General features: G+C 39.0%; 1 protein-coding gene across 1 annotated transcript; it reads right to left on the bottom strand.

Annotated features, from left to right (window-relative positions):
- Positions 1-103: 103 nt before the first annotated feature.
- si:ch211-207e14.4 (interleukin-17 receptor D) lies at positions 104-18,679 on the bottom strand. Its single transcript, XM_047583101.1, has 12 exons — positions 18,232-18,679; positions 12,831-12,915; positions 10,361-10,519; positions 10,021-10,139; positions 7,652-7,775; positions 6,952-6,990; positions 6,711-6,856; positions 6,552-6,626; positions 4,379-4,445; positions 3,888-4,034; positions 2,474-2,646; positions 104-1,233 (listed from the first exon to the last, which is right to left on the bottom strand). Exons 1-12 carry the CDS (start codon positions 18,352-18,354, stop codon positions 670-672), a joined length of 1,821 nt encoding a protein of 606 aa, XP_047439057.1. The 5' UTR covers positions 18,355-18,679; the 3' UTR covers positions 104-669.
- Between the last annotated feature and the right edge of the window lie 6 nt (positions 18,680-18,685).

Here is an 18,685-nt window from a genome sequence, read left to right as displayed (position 1 = left end):
TTTTTAATAACATTAGGTTTATATTTAGCTCAAACATCTTCTGCACAATTACCCACATTAAGTGTCATGAACACTGATGTGATTTATCTGAGGAGCCGGAGAGTTTATTGCTTTGATATCGCTTTATTCAACAGTTATGTTCACAAGGAAAAAATATACAAGTTACAAAGTGTTTGTAAAATACTAAACCAGTCTTTATTGTGCAAGTACCACACGTCAGCATAACAGGACCTAAGAGTCCATTCTTCTATGAGATAAGCACAGAAATAAATATAAAGAGGACGACGGTAACGTATGTAAATAACATTTTATATGTACTTCAACATGAACGTTCTCACAGAATAACTAAGAGGATATGAGATTATTACAGTGCTTACATAAAAACTCGTTATTTTATTTCATTGAATGTATTTTACATGACAATGCAAAAAAAAAACTATTTGTGAACTATATAAAAAAAGTATTTCTGGCATATTTTTTTATTTATTTTTTTTACAAATCCTTCTCGTACGCTCGTATACGCAGCGTACATGTAGCGGGTTCACACGTTTTGGGCGTCTTAGTGCATAGTCAGTGCCTCACCCTTCAGCTCGGTTTCACTCTGTTTGCAGGCCAAACTACTCGGGGGTTGAAAAAACTATCATTTTTCGTGAGATGTGTTCAGATTTTTCACTGCTTAGCCCCCTCCCCTCTTTGCCTTTTTGCCTTCATCTCCGCCCCGGCCTCGTAGATGGCCGACTGCAGGGCGGCGCCGGACGCCAGCTTGGCGAAGCCCTCCTCCGAGATGTGGTTTATCTTCAGGTAGCTCCCGGGCCGGTGCAGCGACACCCCGTGGAGGTGGGAGAAGAGCAGCGGGAAGTCCCTCGGCAGCGCGTAGTGGGACGCCAGCCTCAGCTCGGCGGGGACGTCCGTCTCCTCCGAGTACACGAAAACAGCCGCCATGTATTTGGACAAGTCCTGGCCCCTCGCCTTGGCTCGGACCACCTCCTCTCTTACGAGCTGAACCGCTGTGTCGGAGCTGTAGATGCTGTAGTCCAGACCTGTGCCTACCTCCTCCTCCTCCTCCTCTTCCTCGTCTTCATCCCCCCACTCCGTCTTTGGAGGCTCGGTTTTACGGTTCAGGCCTCGGGAACAAACCACCAAGATGAAGTCGCTTTCCTGGATCTGCCGGGAGTACCACGCCATGCTGCCCTCCTCAGAAACGCTCAGAGAGTCCCACAGGTCCAGCAACACCTGAGAAGAGGAATGTTTTAATAATAAAGTTTGGAAGCAAGATCAAATTCAAACATAGAAGATCATAGTTTCATTCGTTCCACGAGGGATATTTGTGTGTAGACTCTCACAAGCCAAAATAAATGATGCAAACTTTGTCAATTTGTTGTGACACTCGCAAATCTTCTCGACCCTAAAACTAAGGTTGACATTTATTCATCAGTGGTCTGGTAACATTAATGTACACGTAAAGATAAACTGAGGAAAATGGTTCATATTAGGGCTGCACAATAAATCATTAATCTCAATTCACACATACACGTGATCTCATTTCAAAACGATTAAGCATTTTATTTTACGAGCGGCATCACAAAACAAATGATCCCATTTCTTCCCGGATTTTTTCAGGCGCCCCTAAAGGCAGCACTGCCGCGGACTCCTCCCCCGACCAATGGGAAAGCGTCTTTACGACACGTGGTGACTCCGTCAGTGGAGGAAGCGTCTGCAGCTGAGTGTGTGGAAACAGTGACGGAGAGAAGCCGAGAGAAGTCAGCGGTAAAATGGATGGTGAAGAAACACCAGGTGGTTGTGGCGAAAGTCACTCACAGAGTTAAAGTTCATCAGTGCAATAAACATTTTGTAGAAAAAAAATCGTGCCAAAGAATCGTAATCTCAATTCTAAGGGAAAAAAATCCATCGTGCAGCGCTAGTTCATATCAATAAAGGTAAAGTGTGATCATGGAGTAAAATCCATAGAACTCATGCTGTTTTTTTAAACAAAGACATTTATATAATCAGGGTTATTGAAACTTAGAGAGATAATAGAACTTCAGACATTATTAACTTTGTTCAAAACCAGAGCATCTGCAGAAAAAAACCTGCAAAACCTGTTTGTGTTGACTTCAGAAGATGAAAATCATGCGAGGAGATGTGATATTTTTCAGACTACTTTAAAACAAATATGTATTTCAACTACAGGATTTAAAAGGTTGCACAAATATTCATCGATTTAAAAAAAATGTCAATATGGACTCGAAACTTAAACTGGATGTTAATGATTAAGTGTTTATTTGTGTGATGTTTAATTGTTCAACAAGGGGTCAGATACAAATATAAGAAACATTTTCTTCTTGCTGCTCTTTTCCAATCATGGAGTTGTTGATTTTGAAGTGTAGTTACGTACAGATTGTGTCGTCCCCTTTCATGTAGGGAATGAGTAAATGAATGAATGAATGAATGAATGAATGAATAACTCTGGTACCTGAGTGGCCATGTGCTGCTGGATGAAGGCTCCTAACTGCATGACGACCCTGACGTGAGCGGCGCCGTCGCGGCCGCTGTAGCAGATCAGAAGACGAGGGGGCGTCGGCCTGTTGCTCTGCAGTGACACCACTTCCTCCGGAGCGCCGCTCTCCTCGTGCTGCTTGATGATATCTGAGTGGAAATCGAGGCGTGAGATTCAACCTTTGTCTGTAAAATCACGTGAGCGCGTCCAAAACTTGGACATCGTCTTTAACATCATCTTTCATCACCTTAGACACATTTCAACCAGACTGGATAACTGTAATGACACATATATATATAAACTCCAGCTTATTCAGAATGGGTCGAAAATAGATTTTGAATGTCTTAATATCGATTTTAAAAGAAAAAGTCATGTTTTGGGACGAACACCTCCACCACCACTTATTCTGTATAAGTGCGATAAATTGGAAATGGATCATTTGAACTAATATTGTTTTTTTGACTCAGTTTGTCTCATGAATTATTATTGTCATCTGATGCACATATATACAACGTGTATTGTAGAATATTGCAATATATCACAATATCGCAATAATGTATCGTATCGTGACTCAAGTACATTTTAAGTAGATTTAAAATGTACTTATAATTGGAAGTCAGTGGGACAAATCTGATGCTAAGCAAAAACTAATAATGCAATCAAATCAATATTTAAGATACTCCTGGTCATACCAAGGCACCCAACATTAGTTTTATGGAAACCAACGGAAATAGCATTTTTCACACTGTTTTTCCTAAATAAATAAATTAAAAAAAAGTGACTTTAAGTAATAAAACTAGCATTAAAAGCGTTAAAATCCACAACATTGGTTTGGTTGTATTTTTGGTGGTTTGAGAGATTTATGCAGAAAAAAATCAGCAGTTTTTTTGCCTGCTAAGTTCACCGGAGGGTGGTACATTTTAAATCTGATGCGGCACAAAAAGTAAAAATGCAATGAAGTCAATATTTCAGATAATGTTGGTCGTACCCAAGACTGATTTTCGAAAAAAAAAGTAGTTATAATGGAAGTCAATGGGACAAATTTATCTGCTAAGGTCACAAGAGGGTAGTAAATTTTATCAAGTAAATATTTTAGATAATTTACCCAAGACTGCCATGAAAAAAATGTCCCAGTCACCCAACATTAGTTTTATGGAAAATTAGTTCATTTTTCATGTTTTTTTTTTATCTTGTATATCATTTTATATTTTACCATACAATGCATCTTTGCTTTTATTTTGAAGGACATTGAGTTCATGCCTGTTGTATGAAATGTTCTGTATAAATAATTTTGTTTTGACAGGAATAAAAAGCACAAAAAAAACAAAAAACAACAACAACAGAGATTCATTAAATCAGAACGGTGGTTTCACTCGCTTCGTCTTCTCACCTGGTTTAATCTGCAGCGTCTTCATGTACGACTTGGGCTTCCTCCTGGCCAGAGCAACCAGCCCGACTCCGAGCACCGTCACCATGGCGATGCACAGCGGGAGCAGCAAAGCCAAGGAGGGTTTGTGGGAGTCGGCCGAGGCTCCGTCTGAGGAGGGAGGAGGAGTTTTATCGGACAAAGCTGTTTTATAGACGCTGCACAAACGATGCAGGAAGAAAAAACATAATGGAATATGTATCAAAGCAACTGCTATTCCTAATTTGTCCACTAGGCCACGCTCACACAGTTTAAATGTATCAGATCAGGTATAAACATTATGAAACTAGGGGGGAAATTTATTTATAGGTTATTATTGTATCATGTTACCGGTCCAGTCCCTTTGAGATCAGATTGGTTGGTGAATGTGGCCCCTGAACTAAAAAGACTTTGACTCTACAAGCAGAAAACAATAATAATGCATCATGATTGAGAACAAACTGGCAGCGTCCTACCTCCCCGAATGTCCGGGACTTGGATATTAAACATTTTCCTCACTGCATCCATCTCGTTGGCTGCGATCTGTGACAAGAAACCATCCTGAGCATTTCTGACTCAAACAAACAAACATTGGGAGTTTTTTTAATTTTAATTTTTATATTTTTGGCCAGTGGGGGGCAGCATAACCAGCAAATATTGAATAAGACACAATCTTATACAATTAATATAAATACAGTGGGGGAAATAAGTATTTGATCCCCTGCTGAATTTGTAAGTTTGCCCACTTCCATAGAAATGATCAGACTCTGGTTTTTATGGTTGTTTACTGGTTATGGGTATAGACAGAATATCAATCGAAAATGCATAAAAAACACACAATCTAAAAGTTATAAATTGTTATGTATTTTATTAAGGGAAATAAGTATTTGATCCCCAAGCACAACACAAGTCAGCACTTTGTAGAGAAACCTTTGTTGGCAAGCACAGCGATGAGACGTTTCTTGTAGTTGGTCACCAGGTTTGCACACAGCGCAGGAGGGATTTTGGCCCATTCATCTTTACAGACAGTCTCTAAATCCTTCAAGTTTCTTGGCTGCCTCTTGGAAACTCGGAGCTTCAGCTCCCTCCACAGGTTTTCGATCGGGTTAAGGTCTGGAGACTGACTAGGCCACTCCATGACCTTAATATGCTTCTTCTTGAGCCACTCCTTTGTTGTCCTGGCAGTATGTTTTGGGTCATTGTCATGTTGGAAAACCCACCCACGAGGCATCTTCAGTGTTCTTGCTGAGGAAAGAAGGTTTTTGTCCAAGATGTTACAGTACATGGCTGCATTCATTGACCCCATAATGCGGTGAAGTTGCCCTGTACCCTTTGCTGAAAAACAGCCCCAAAACATGATGTTTCCACCTCCATGCTTAACCGTGGGTATGGTGTTCTTTGGGTCATACTCACGTTTTTTCATCCTCCAAACACGGCGGGTCGAGTTAATGCCAAATAGCTCAACTTTGGTTTCGTCAGACCACAGCACTTTCTCCCAAGCCTTCTCTGAGTCATTTAGATGTTCACTGGCAAACTTAAGGCGGGCCTGTACATGTGCCTTCTTGAGCAGGGGGACCTTGCGGGCACTGCAAGAGTTCAATCCATAACGGCGCAGTGTGTTGCCAACTGTTTTCTTGGTGACGGAGGTCCCAACTGCTTCCAGATCATTAACAAGCTCCTGCCGTGTTGTTTTAGGCTGCTCCCTCACCTTTCTCATCATCATCCTCACTCTATGAGGTGAGATTTTGCGGGGAGCTCCAGACCGAGGACAGTTGATGGTCCTTTTATGGGTCTTCCACTTGCAAATAATGGCACCAATAGTTGTCACCTTCTCACCAAGCCTTTTGCTGATGGTTTTGTAACCTATACCAGCCTTGTGCAGGTCTACAATCTTGTCCCTGACATCTTTTGACAGCTCTTTGGTCTTGCCCATGGTGCTGTAGAAGTTGGAATGTAAGAAACTGATTCTTAGAGCAGGTGTGCTTTATATACATGACGAGTTAAGATCAGGAGTATTGGTAATTAGTTGACTGAGCACAGCTGTGTGCCACATGCGCACCAGCCAATCTGTAGGAGCCTGAATTCTAAGTGAATTGTTGGGGATCAAATACTTATTTCCCTTAATAAAATACATAACAATTTATAACTTTTAGATTGTGTGTTTTTTATGCATTTTCGATTGATATTCTGTCTATACCCATAACCAGTAAACAACCATAAAAACCAGAGTCTGATCATTTCTATGGAAGTGGGCAAACTTACAAATTCAGCAGGGGATCAAATACTTATTTCCCCCACTGTAAAAGAGACAGATATGAAGTTGCAGCCAAAGTAACAGCAGAAATGGCCAAAATCTCCATGTGGCTTTCAGAGTCTTGCCTGAAACTAAACATCAGTAAAACTGCAGAATGTACTTTTACTTTTAGTCCATCCTTTGTTCGTATTTAGGTGTTTTTGTTTGTTTTATACTAGATCTTTGTCTTAACACTGTATGTTTAGATGAAAATTAGCTAGTAGCTAACTCTGGTCTGGCTGAGAGCTGTGCACTGTCCCTGTAAATAAATAGATAAATAAATAAATGTGGCTGAGCGTACATTGCGTATGTATTGTGTACATTGCTTATTCTAGTCATAAAATCGGGTCTTTTACCTCACAGGTGTAGTTGGTTCCTCCTTCGAGGTCTTTCAGCTCATAGCTGTGGTGAGTTTTGTTTTTGCTGGAGTTCTGGTAAAAAATTAAAGAAATTATTTAAGTACAGTTATTAACTAATTGAATGAACAAGCAACAAAGAGAAATAAAAAGCCTCACAGGTTTTATGTCGGTGTATTTCTTCAGGCCGTTTGCGTAACAGAGCGAGAAGTAGCTCCTGATGCCCAGGTCTGGAGGAGCCAGGTTGAAGGTGACGGTGACGGTGGTTCCGTTCTGCTGGACCTCGATGTGTCTCGGGTACCAGTCTAAAAGCAGAACACGAAATATTAACAATAATAATTAACGCTGACGTGATATTAATAGAAAGAAATAATGAATTCATTCATTTTTTTTTCCTCACCTTTTTTGCACTTTTCAAGACCGTTCTTCTCTGCACAAGCTGCAAAACCAGAAATGTGCATTTTATTATTTATTCATTATTTTGTGGCTAAAAGTGTTTGAATGAACTCATAACTATGACCATTATAATGCATTATAAGCATTGTTAATTAGTTCTTCTGAAGCCTTAGATAATTAATACTGGGTACAGGTTTTTTTGCACAATTTTCTACATCTCTGCATAAAAATAACTTCAAATAACAACAGATTTGTTTTTACTTTTTCACCTGTGAGTGCGACTCGAGGTAGAAATGAGCCGTACGACTATAATCTCTCATATTTACCTGTAAACGTTCATTAATAACAACTCTTCCATTTTAAAATAAATAAACCAACTAATTAAATCCCTGATATTTCTAATAAATATGGACTAAAAGACACAGAGTCTGGATATGTTGTTTGGAAACACTTAAATTAACTGATAGATCACAGATATTTAATATTGGCTCGTTTTCCTGAATGAACAAACGCACAAGTGGAGTATTTCTGTTTAAACTCTCTGTCTGACTCTTTGGTCTTTTGCACAAACAGTTCTAAGAAGCAGTGCAGATCCTGGATGTGCGGTTTGTCGGTCGCTTTGAAGCCGTGGTTGTGTGTGTGTGTGTGTGTGTGTGTACATTGTGAGATAATAATCTGCAGCCTGGAGCTAAAACGGGTCTTACAGCGCGTGGAGATGATCTCGCTGTGGTAGAACTTCTCCCACTCCTCAGGCACCGGCAGAGCCATGACTGTGACGGCGTACTGGGACCCGAGGGCGAGGCCGGGGAAGGGATCCGACCTGTAAACCTGCAGGAACAAAGCACAGAACAGCACATCGTCGGTTTTCTACCAGACACTCAAACCGCACACGCTCGTCCTGTTGTTTAATTAGAGACAAAGGTTTTAGACTAAAGAAAGGAAAGAGGAAATTGTCTGTAGTTGTTCATTTTCCACGCTTGAATTCACTTGAAATTTAATCTGATATTTTGATATTTTATATGTTGATATGATTGTATGTTTTAAAGGATTTGAGCAGATTTGGTTTTGGTTCATAGTGGTTTCTAATAAAAATATACATGATTTTGTAAGGTAAAACTTTAACGGCCGTTTTTCTGCTTCTTAAATCGCTCTTACACAAACCGAACCTTCCAGATTGATTCCTAACTACATTCTGCAGGTAATTACAGAGTGGATTTATCATACATCATTCAGAGCCTGATTTATAGAACATTTTACTCCTAATAATATTTTTTGGTGAAAATTTAATTCCTTTGGACTGTTTTGTGATTAATGAAGTGATAAAAAGAGACGTTCAAAATTCCCTCTGTAAATACCTGCAAATCTAATACGTTAACAAAATTAAACACTTTAGTAATTATTCAGATTTCTGTTCTGGAAATTTATGCAAATTAGGGCATATTTAAGTAGATACATGCTCATTTGCATATTCAAATATAAATTCACAGAAAACTTGTAACTTGTAATATAAAAAAATATTGTATTTATGTGACTAATGAACTGGAGACGTTTCATGGTGATAATGTGTTAGTGTCTCTTGATATTGTGTATATTTAATTAACTGTGTGTTCCAGTATATTGTACATTCTTTGTAAACTTTGAGTCTGGAAACACTTGTGAACATATAGACTCTGATTTGAGCTTGAAATTAACTTATTATCTTTTTCACCTCACAGCTCATTTTCCAAGTATAATATTTCTGTTTATTTAGTTCATTGTGTTCTCTTTGTCTACATTTGGGACATTGTGTGTGTTTTTTTTTTTTTTTTATGTTTTGTTTTTTATGCAGAAAGTTGTGTTATTCACGTTTTAACCAAACAAGTGAACATATTGTACAAGTAAAAAAGCAAAGGTTAAAAAACACTTATTATTATCATTATTATTATTATTATCATTATTGGTGGTGGGGTTAGTTTAGCTTGGAGGCCATCTAACTTTTTTCAGTGCTGTTTTTTTCCCCAACTGGAATTTATTAAATCTAACAAAGATGTAAAATAAACATTAGAACCGGGTCAAGAAAGAATCCGTTTCAGCTGAAATTTGGTCAGAGGAACTCAGGATCTTATTACGGGGCGACAACCACAAACACGGTCTCCTCCACCGTCCTAACATGCTTTCAATTTCTTTTTTCCTCCTCCAGGCTTAACGCAGTAAAACAGATCCGTGCCTGTGTGGAACATTCAGCCGTTGTGTTGTGTAGTAGCGGTGGCAGAAGTTGTGAGTGTTTCTGAGGTTAGTCGATCGATACGGAAACATCGATACTTCCGATACCAGGTGTTTATGCTCTAAAAATCGATTCTCGAATCAAAATATCGATACTTTTTATACTTCAGTCATTGGAGGTAAAGTAGGAAACAGTGGAAAGTAACTTAACTACTGAGTTGTGGCTACACAACAAACCTTGTGACACACAAACTCAGAATACGAGATATTTCTGAATTGAATATTATATATATATAATATTATATAATATAATGAATTTTCATTTTATAGTAGTAGTTTATAGTAATTCTTAATAGTTAAACAATCATTTATTTTAATGGTTTTATTATTTTACTTTATTATTTCTTTTCTTTTTAAGTGTTTGAAACATTATTTTCACATATTTTGTATGATTAGTTTTTCTGTTGTTTATTAACTCGGCTAATAAATATAGTAGTAAATATAATAAATGAGGCCACTACCTTAGTATTCTTAGTTTAAAATAAATAAATTACTCTGATGTCTTGTATTCTTTATGAAGCTATGATTTTAAATACACTACTTTTTTTTTTACCAGACACATTAGGATGTATTTATATAAATACACATAAATCACTAGTGGCTTCAGTTTTCATGTTTGGAGGTGGACGATGTCACTGTAATATTCTGTAATAGTCAGAATTCAGGAGTTTGTCACAGAACTCCTTTGTTGGAAAGAGTGTCTATCAGATATTTCTGTTATTTGTCTACGTTTGTGACAAGAATCCTCCCGCCGTCGAGAAAAAGAAAATACCAGACAGGAAACGAGGCAGAGACCCGGCGCCCTCCCTACCCTCTGAGCATGTGACGCCGGCAGAGAGAGGTTTCGGCGGAAGAGGAAGAGCTGACAGGCGCTGCTGGATCCTCCCAGGGCCTGGAGGGACACCTGAAAGCCTCGCAGGAAGGCGATGCCTGCACAGAGACACAAAAAAAGAGGACGTCAGTGCCGCATGCTTCTCCGCGGCACTTCGACAAATCCTGTAATTTCATAATGACAGGCCAATTTAGCTTTTAAAGTATTTGTCTGAATGTTAACAAGTCTCCTTTAGGTCAAGTCTGCGACGTGAGAAAGTCCTGACGCAGGAAGGTAACAGGAGTCGGAGTTTCTGCTCCGAAAAAGTGCATTAACTCACCGTAATAGCTGGGCTTCCAAGAGACGACGACGGTGTCGGACTCGGGGTTCGGCTCGTGCACGAATTCGACCGTGACCTCGTTTGGTGCCTGAACGTAGTGCTGACAGATCTTCGGGTCTTCGCCTCCCAGCAGCTCGAGGCACGGCCACGGAATACAACCTGAGCAGGATTATGTCTCATTATTATAAATGATCACCATTAGTAACGAGAGCCTTTTTAAATATTCTGTCCTCGTAGCTGATAACTAAAAAAAAGCTAAATATTAAACAAATATAAACAAGAGATGCACAGGACGTAAACGAACGTAGCACGTGAGCACAAAATGTTACAAACCGCTGACAAAGACTGAGAATTTATTTAAAAATATTAAATTATTAAATAATATTATAGACAGATTTATGATCATATTTAAATTATCATATATAATTATTTTTTATATTATTTATATATATATATATATATAAATATTTTTTATATTATTTATATATATGATTATTTTTTTATATTATTTATATATATATAATTATATTATTTAGGCTCATATTCTGGCCCTTTTACATTGAATTTGTGGGCACTTTTTTCTAAATGAATAAATAAATAAATAAAAACACCAAATTATTTAGCGGAGCTCAAGAATATTTCAGGGAGGCTTCAGCGAAACCACCACAAGTGTACTGTCTAATTACTGATTGCGTACTGAAGATAAGTAGTTAATGGGTTTAACTTAAATTTACTTCGACTTTTACTACCAAAGATTTTTCTGTCACTGTTTCAAACAGCTCAACCATGAAATTACGACTTCTATACAAGTTTTCAGGGTTTTCCAAAATAATGTACATCAGGGCAAAGATCTGAAGAACAAATAATAATATGTATCGTCTCCCTGTATAAATATGGAGGCGTAACAGCTCCTCTAAAGTGATGCCAAAGCTAGTGGAGCTCCCCCTGGTGGCTGGCTGCCATGTAGGCCATAAGCTCCGCCTCCTCCATGTTAGTGGGCCAAACTAAAACACTACAATACAAGTGAAATAATTATTTTTTTCAAGGATTGTTTCTGTCATTTTAATATAACGCTGATGTTCAAGTGTCAATTATTTCTATAAGTTTTTATTTGACGCTATAGAAGCAGGATGTGACATTATGGCGACTGCTAGAAACCGCTCCATAAAACGTCTCTTCACTACTTCTGTACGAGTTAGAACGTACAATTGGCTCAGAAGTTATTTAAATAATAGGGTTCAAAACGTGAATATCAATAATAAATACAAATCCAGTTGTAGAACAATGATAATAAACTGTGGCGTTCCACAAGGTTCAGTGTTGGGCCCAAAGTTGTTTATACTTTATCTGAATTTTCATGGTATCAAATACTAATACTTTTACCTCAGGTGGAAATAACGTTTTTGGGAACAGCTTTTATCTTTTATATATTTCAATGAGAATTATGTAAATGTCATACTATGTAGAGGTTTGTGGAATTGTTTATAAATCAAATTTAGGTCCCACAATTAAACTAGAAAAAAAAGATAAATGGATAATTTATTGAATGTGGCACGTTAAAATTCTTGGATATGGTTCATTTAAATACATTGGAGGAATAAAAGCCTCCCTGGTGACAATTTTCCAATTGTCAATTAAAAGAGGGAAGATGTAATTTAAGAGCGCTCTTTGTTTTGGAAATATGTAAAGCAAGAATGAAATACAGATGCGTTTCAGTTTTTGGATGTGATGAACTGAACTTCTATTGTTCTTTACCAATTTCCCAAAAAAAAAAAAAAAAAACCTGAAATGTAACATGACAGAAGATTACAAAGAAAAAGAAATAAGAGTTTGCGGTGACTTAACTTGGATGTTGTAGCAACTGGTGTGTTTATTTAACTAACTTGTATTTTTTTCTGTAGATATTCAGTTGGACTGATTATCGTAGATATAGGTTTACACGTTAAGCCTCAGACTTGTGCCTAAATCCCTTTTTTGCTCAATGATTGTGATGTTATGCTGTGTATCAAATCATGGAAACTGAAAATAACGACAAAAAAGCAAAGAAAAGAACAGAACAGAACTTAAAGTTTGGGGCTTATGATCAGATTTCTTGGTTTGTCCATACGAAGACCTTTTCAAAAGCACCAGAAAGCGCTGTTGAAGGCGCCGCTGGCACTAAAGGTCAACAAATAGCCGGACAAATATTTGACCTGGGTTTGAGGCGCATTTCTCACGCGAGCTGTCAGATGTCTTCAACGCGACGACGGATCATAACCTTTCTCTGTTTGCACGGCTTCTGCAAACTAATCCTAAACCAAACAGCAAACACAGCGAGATCTCGGCTAATGGTCATGCTAATCCTGTCATGTAAATGGAAGTTATGGGCATACAAGAGAATGGCTTGGAGCTACGAGCTGAACAAACGGCCTCGGTGCAGCTGGGTTATGTTTCAGGCTGATTATGCGTCTTTTTTTTTTTCCCCACTTACTTCCAAACTTTTCCGGGGAGTTCAAACCCAGAGTCTTCCTGAGCTCCGTTCTGGTGATTCTGCAGTATTCGCACGCAGCTCCTCCCTGCAGACGAGAGTAAATAAACATAAGGCCTCAACAGCTTTTTACATGCGTTGTTTGCAAAAAGCGTCAGGTGAATCTCATACTGTATATGTATATGTATATGTATATGTATGTGCATGTGTATGTGCACGGTGTAGTTCATGGTTTTCTGCTAAAAGATAAAAGAAAAGATTAAAAGAAAGACGCGCCGCTAGGATTTTTACTGTTATTGTTGAGACGTCAGAGGCTAATGTCAGAGTTACAGGAATAAACACTTTCACTTCCTCATGTTTTTTAATTTATCTTTTTTTATTTTATTATTATTATTTTTTCGGACACTTCCCACTCAGGACGGACAAAAATTCATCAGCTTCTTTACTTATTTATTTAATTTTTTACATTTTCTCACAGCGGACTCGTCCACCGGGTTCGGAAGTGATGCACCGATCAGGCATAACATTATGACCACCTTTCTAGTATTGGTTGGGTCTCCTCTCCAGTGTCTCCAAAACAGTGGTGACACATCAGAGAAAGGACATGGCCAGTCTGGTCTAGGTGGAGGCTACATGTCTGAGTAACATCCGCACCAATGAACCCCAGGTTCAAAAGTTTCCCAGCAGAACACTGAATTGTCACAAGATGCCTGCGAGCGGTCATAACGTTTAATTTGACAGAGGAAGAAATAAAAAGTATAATAAATATAAATATAATGCGTTTCAACCCAGTTAAATTAAATCTATAAAAGTGAATTACAACAACAATTCCTTGAATAAAGTGTCCCGCTCCGTGCGGCTTTGGAGAAAAACGAACACTCCTATGAAAGATATTCATTTCGGCTCACAAGTCATGAACAAAAACAGCCGTTCTCACATAATGATTGAGGACTGTAAAATGAGCCAAGTGTAGACGGAGGGTCCTCGAGATGTTCCAAACATCTGCACGCACTTAGTCATCACGGACCAGGTCTTGTATAAGTGATGACAAGGCTGTCAGGTTCGGTTTATGGGGAGCCGTAAATCACCGTAATACAACACAGGTGCTTTAATTATGTAGATTTATGCATTTCGGGGCGGAATTTCAAAGCGGGTACAAAAAAGTATTGAACACATCACAATTTTTCATAGTACACATGTTTCTAAAGGTGCTATTGTTAACACCAGGTGTTGGTAACAATAAATAATGTGAAATAAGGGGAAAAGTATTCAGCACATTTACTGATATTTAATACTTTGAGTAAAAGCCTTTGTTGTTAATGAAGTTCCAAGACGCCTCCTGTGTGGAGAAACTAGTCTCATGCGTTGCTCAGGTGTGATTTTGGCTTTAAGTCTTTAAATCTTGAAGGTTCTTGAAGCCTCTTCTATGAACTCAGACTTTTAGTTCTTCATAGATTTTTAATTGGATCCAGTCAGGTGATTGTCTGGGCCGTTCTAGCAGCTTCATTTTCTTTCTCTGAAGCCGGTTCAGAGTTTCCTTGGCTCTGTTTTTGCGCGATCATTGTCTTGCTGAAACGTCCACCCTCGTTTCACCTTCATCATTCCGGTCGATGGCAGCAGATTTTTCTCAAGAACGTCTCGGTACATTTTTCCATACATCCTCCCTTCAGTTCTATGAAGTTTGCCAGCAGCATATGCAGAAAAACAGCCCCACACCGTGATGTTTTTGGGGTGATGTGCGGTGCATTGTGTCTTCCAAACATTGTGTGTGTTATGGCGTCCAAAGAGTTTAAAGTTTGGTCTCATTCTGACCAGACTATGTTCTCCCAGTAATTTACAGGCTCGTCCAGATGTTGTGCAAAACACTTCAAACGAGCTTAAACGTGCTTTTTCTACAGAAATGCAGTCTTGCGTGGCGAGCGTGCATACATTGCTTAATGTTTCCTTTGAAACAATTTTTCCTGCTAATTCCAGGTATTTCCGAAGCTCTTCAATGGTGGTTCTTGGCTCTTGGACAACTCTTCTGATAAATCCTTTAAGGCGAGGAGCGAGGAGCGAGGAGCGCCCGGTCGCGGCCAGTTTGTGGTCGAATAATGTTCCTTCCACTTCTGGATTCTGGCCCCAGCATTTCTCACTGGAACGTCCAGAACTTTAGAAATCCTTCTGTGACCATCATGAATGTTTGGCAACAGTAAGGCTGGCTTGGTAGTGACACACCTTTTTATACGGCGTCGGTTTGGACTGAACCAGCTGGTGTTCGTTTACACGGACAAAGGGCAGGATGGTTTTTCTGATCACTGATGGGTTTCAGCTGGCGTCTTGGCTTTTCGTGCCTTTTTCTCGCCTCCCTTCCTGCTTGTGTTCAATACTTTGTCCCTGTGTCATTTCGCATTATTACAAATAACTTCATTCCTGAACTTGTTTGTTTTGGTTTCTTTCTATGCATGGATTACTTGGGTTGTACCAATACCTGGTGAAAGTTTCAATACTTATTTTACGCTATCACACACAATCCATTTCCTTCTTACATGCTTATATACAAATTTGATAGAGGAATATTTGACTTTTTACTTTAAATTTAACATTTTATGAGCACAAACCCTTAAATAAAACAAATAGCGTGAATAAATAAAAAATAAATAATACAATTAAATTAAAAAAAAAAAAGTCTTGAAGCAGATGTTCCTGCAACTCCACCAAATGATTATTTAACCACTGATTAAATTCTTTAAAATAAAACTTGTAACTGAATTAATTAGCCCCAACACCAACATTAATTAGACCATAAATACCTTGATATCAGTCACAGGAACCAATTTGAGGCTAGTTCTATCGCTTTTAGCTGTAATAAAGACTTTTAACGGTGCTCTTGCTTCCTTTGAGGGCCTGAGAAACCCTTCCACTGACTCACCCTGCAGGATTTCTTGTTTTTTTTAAGTGACCTGAGCCCATGTACAGGTGGAGAAAATGAAACGGGAAGAAATGCAGAGTTGGCCTCAGGCGCCAGAGACAGAGGCTGTTTGATGACACAATGCTAGTTGAACTGGGAGTATTTTAAGTACTCGCTCGCTCGCACGCAAGCCAAGGGGGAGAGCGCAATCATCTCGCGCAAAAACAAATGCTCGCACACAAGAATACACAAGAATCTCTTTTAGCTCGAGAACGGAGAAAGATCCTCAGAACGCGTCTTTAATGTTGGAGAATTTTGTGCAGAGTGTTTGAGCTAAAAGCTAAAATCTTTTTATTAGAGACGTCTTCTCTTGGGTTCAAGCGATTCCAGAAAAACCTGCAGAGTGAGCGCTGCAGAACATGTTAGCGGAGGAGAGACTCCACACGACGACGTAAAACCAAGAAAACAAAAAACCTCCAGTGACTCGAGCGTTTTGTTGGCCGATCGTAATTAGTGTTGGCTGCGATCTTGCAGGTTTGTTTACTTCTTCAGGACCCTTCACGACCCTTTTGTCTTGCGACCTCTTGGGGAGACACGAACCAGAGGCTGGGAGCCGCTGCTTTTAGGACGCCACCGCGTTTTATGGGAGAAACACACGTTTTTTTTGTTTGTTTTTTTTAAAGAAAACGCATAAAAGTCAACCTGTGAATTAACCTGTGAATTAATAAAATTGGTAAACTAACACAACATAACACAGTGATTAGTAAATCTTTAATACCCTGTGTTTAATTTTAAAAGAAAACCTTTAAAACAAATTCATTTTACCGCTTCACTTAAAATCCCTTAAAATTCTCTTCTCTTTAAAGCTGTGTTTACGGCCACATGTTAAAATCTTTTATTTTTTTTTATTTTGCAGGCTGCAGGGGGGCCAGATCTGAACCCGGACTCTTTCATTAAAGCCTTGCAGACGTCCTCCTCCATAAACGCAGACATTTATAGGTTTCGTCCGTGTCTCCACAAAGAGATTCGTGAAGAAGAGATGACTTGTGAAACTACAATGACTTGCTCCCCTGGACCCTGGCATCTGCTTTCAATGCAGAGTCTTTATTGCTTATTAAAAAAAAAAAAAAAAAAACAAAAGGGGAAATGTTGGAAAAGCATTTCCTCATTATCATTATTCAACACAACAAAGCTCTTTAAAACTTTCTAGATTCCAGGTTCGTGGTGTGTCATTTGACAATAAAACATTTTAAAAGGATGTTTTGACACTTGGCTTTGACCCCCACCCCACACACACACACTCATCTGAGCCAAAAACATAAAACACTTCCACTCCTCTCCATGTCCTTACACAGGGGTTTGTAGCACCATTTAGGTTCCTATCGCTAAGAAGTTACTTAAATCTAACCTAATGCAAAAGACAAAAATGTAAGACCACATCTGGATTTGTGCAACTCGTGCCTAATTAGGTTTTATATATCGTTGGTAGCATGACTTAAGTAACATTTTACTCCTGAAAGAAAGTGTGAACGTCTGATTGATTTTTCTGCCACATTTCTTCCACATTTCCACAATATTGCTATTTTTTATTAAGTATTGTAGAAGATAAACTATAAGTTCTTTGTAATTTTACTTTGGGAAATGAAAGAAACGTGAATCTAAACGTGCACAAATATAAATCCCCCCTCGGATAATGCAACTAAAACGCCGTTAACCTTCAGCCGTGTTTACTTTTTAAATACCTTTTGCACCTGATCTGTTGCTACCTTGCAGCCAGTTCATGCAGTTCATGCAGTATTTTAATTTGGTTCTGATCAACTCGTTTTCTTGCAGGTGATGACGCATTTTTTTTTTGTTGCTGGCATCGGGTTCAAAAAATGTCATGACTGAACTCGTCTTTACGACATTTAAAGACAAATGTGAGGTTTAAAACGATGGTTTCAGTTTTTAAATTCACATTTTACACAGCACCCAAACTTTTTTTTTTCTGGAAACGGACTCTAATATTCAATATTCAGCAAGCCAAAAAAATATTTGTACATATATTTGATTTATACAATGTATAAGCCACTTTGAATAAAGGCTTTTTAAACCTTTTTCTTAATTTTCTACAGTTGATGACCCCTACACCAAAGAGCACTTTGAAGTTGTTTTCCTTTTTTCTAATTTATCCACAAAAAGAAGCACAAATGTTTACATTTTTTTCCAAAAAAACATAGAATTTGAAGCTCTGAAGCTGAGATTCGAACCCGAGTTAAATAGGCGACGTCTCTCCTGCGCTACCATGAGGTGGACGACCAGCGTTTTTGCGACAAGAAGACACTTAATATCGCAGCAAATTCCAAAACCTTCGAGTAATTTCATCAGCGGGGGCATATATCAGTCAACACGTGTGCTTCATAATACTTCACTTATTCTCACTCACACAGAAAGATGAGCAAACGCTAAAATGAGTCACAGAGAGGAAGGAAAACAACACAGTGAGGTGAACCCAGGTGTGAGATGTGGTTTTACCTGGCGGATGCAGTCCAGGCTGCAGTCCTGAGGAGTGATGGCCTCGGCGGCGTCTTCGCCCTGAGCAGCCGGCGTCCAGGCGAAGGCCGAGAGCTGCCACAAAACTAGGGTCACCCTCCACATGCTGCTGCTGCTGCTGCTGTTGCTGCTACAGCCGGCGACACATCACAACACCACCGCCTCGGAGGCACTCACACGCCGAGAGAAGCCTGAAATGTGAAACCTGAAGCAGTGCGTGAGAGTAATTGACAGGAACCTGGGAGGAGGAGGAGGAGCAGGAGGAGGAGGAGGAGGTGTGGTGTCTGGAGGCTACGGGTGGAGATGCAGGCAGCTCATCGTGCATGCTTTAACAGTTGCACTGCCAGATGAGCTGCTCAAGTGTTGCAGGACCAGAAAAAAAAAAAGAAAAAAAAAAACTATATATAATAAAAGAAACGACAAAGAAAACACGGCA

The sequence above is a fragment of the Mugil cephalus genome, chromosome 1 (assembly GCF_022458985.1).
Source record: "Mugil cephalus isolate CIBA_MC_2020 chromosome 1, CIBA_Mcephalus_1.1, whole genome shotgun sequence".
Classification (NCBI taxonomy): domain Eukaryota; kingdom Metazoa; phylum Chordata; class Actinopteri; order Mugiliformes; family Mugilidae; genus Mugil; species Mugil cephalus.
This window is presented reverse-complemented; position numbering and strand designations above follow the sequence as displayed.

Bases quoted from the DNA above. Each gene is read 5' to 3' on its own strand.
- si:ch211-207e14.4 (XM_047583101.1), bottom strand. From the start codon at position 18,354: ATGTGGAGGGTGACCCTAGTTTTGTGGCAGCTCTCGGCCTTCGCCTGG. The intron at 7,776-10,020 runs GTAGGGAGGGCG...TTGTTCCTGCAG, and splicing joins CGGCGTCACATGCTCAGAGG to GTTTACAGGTCGGATCCCTT. The intron at 6,627-6,710 runs GTGAGGCTTTTT...ATTTTTTACCAG, and splicing joins AATACACCGACATAAAACCT to AACTCCAGCAAAAACAAAAC.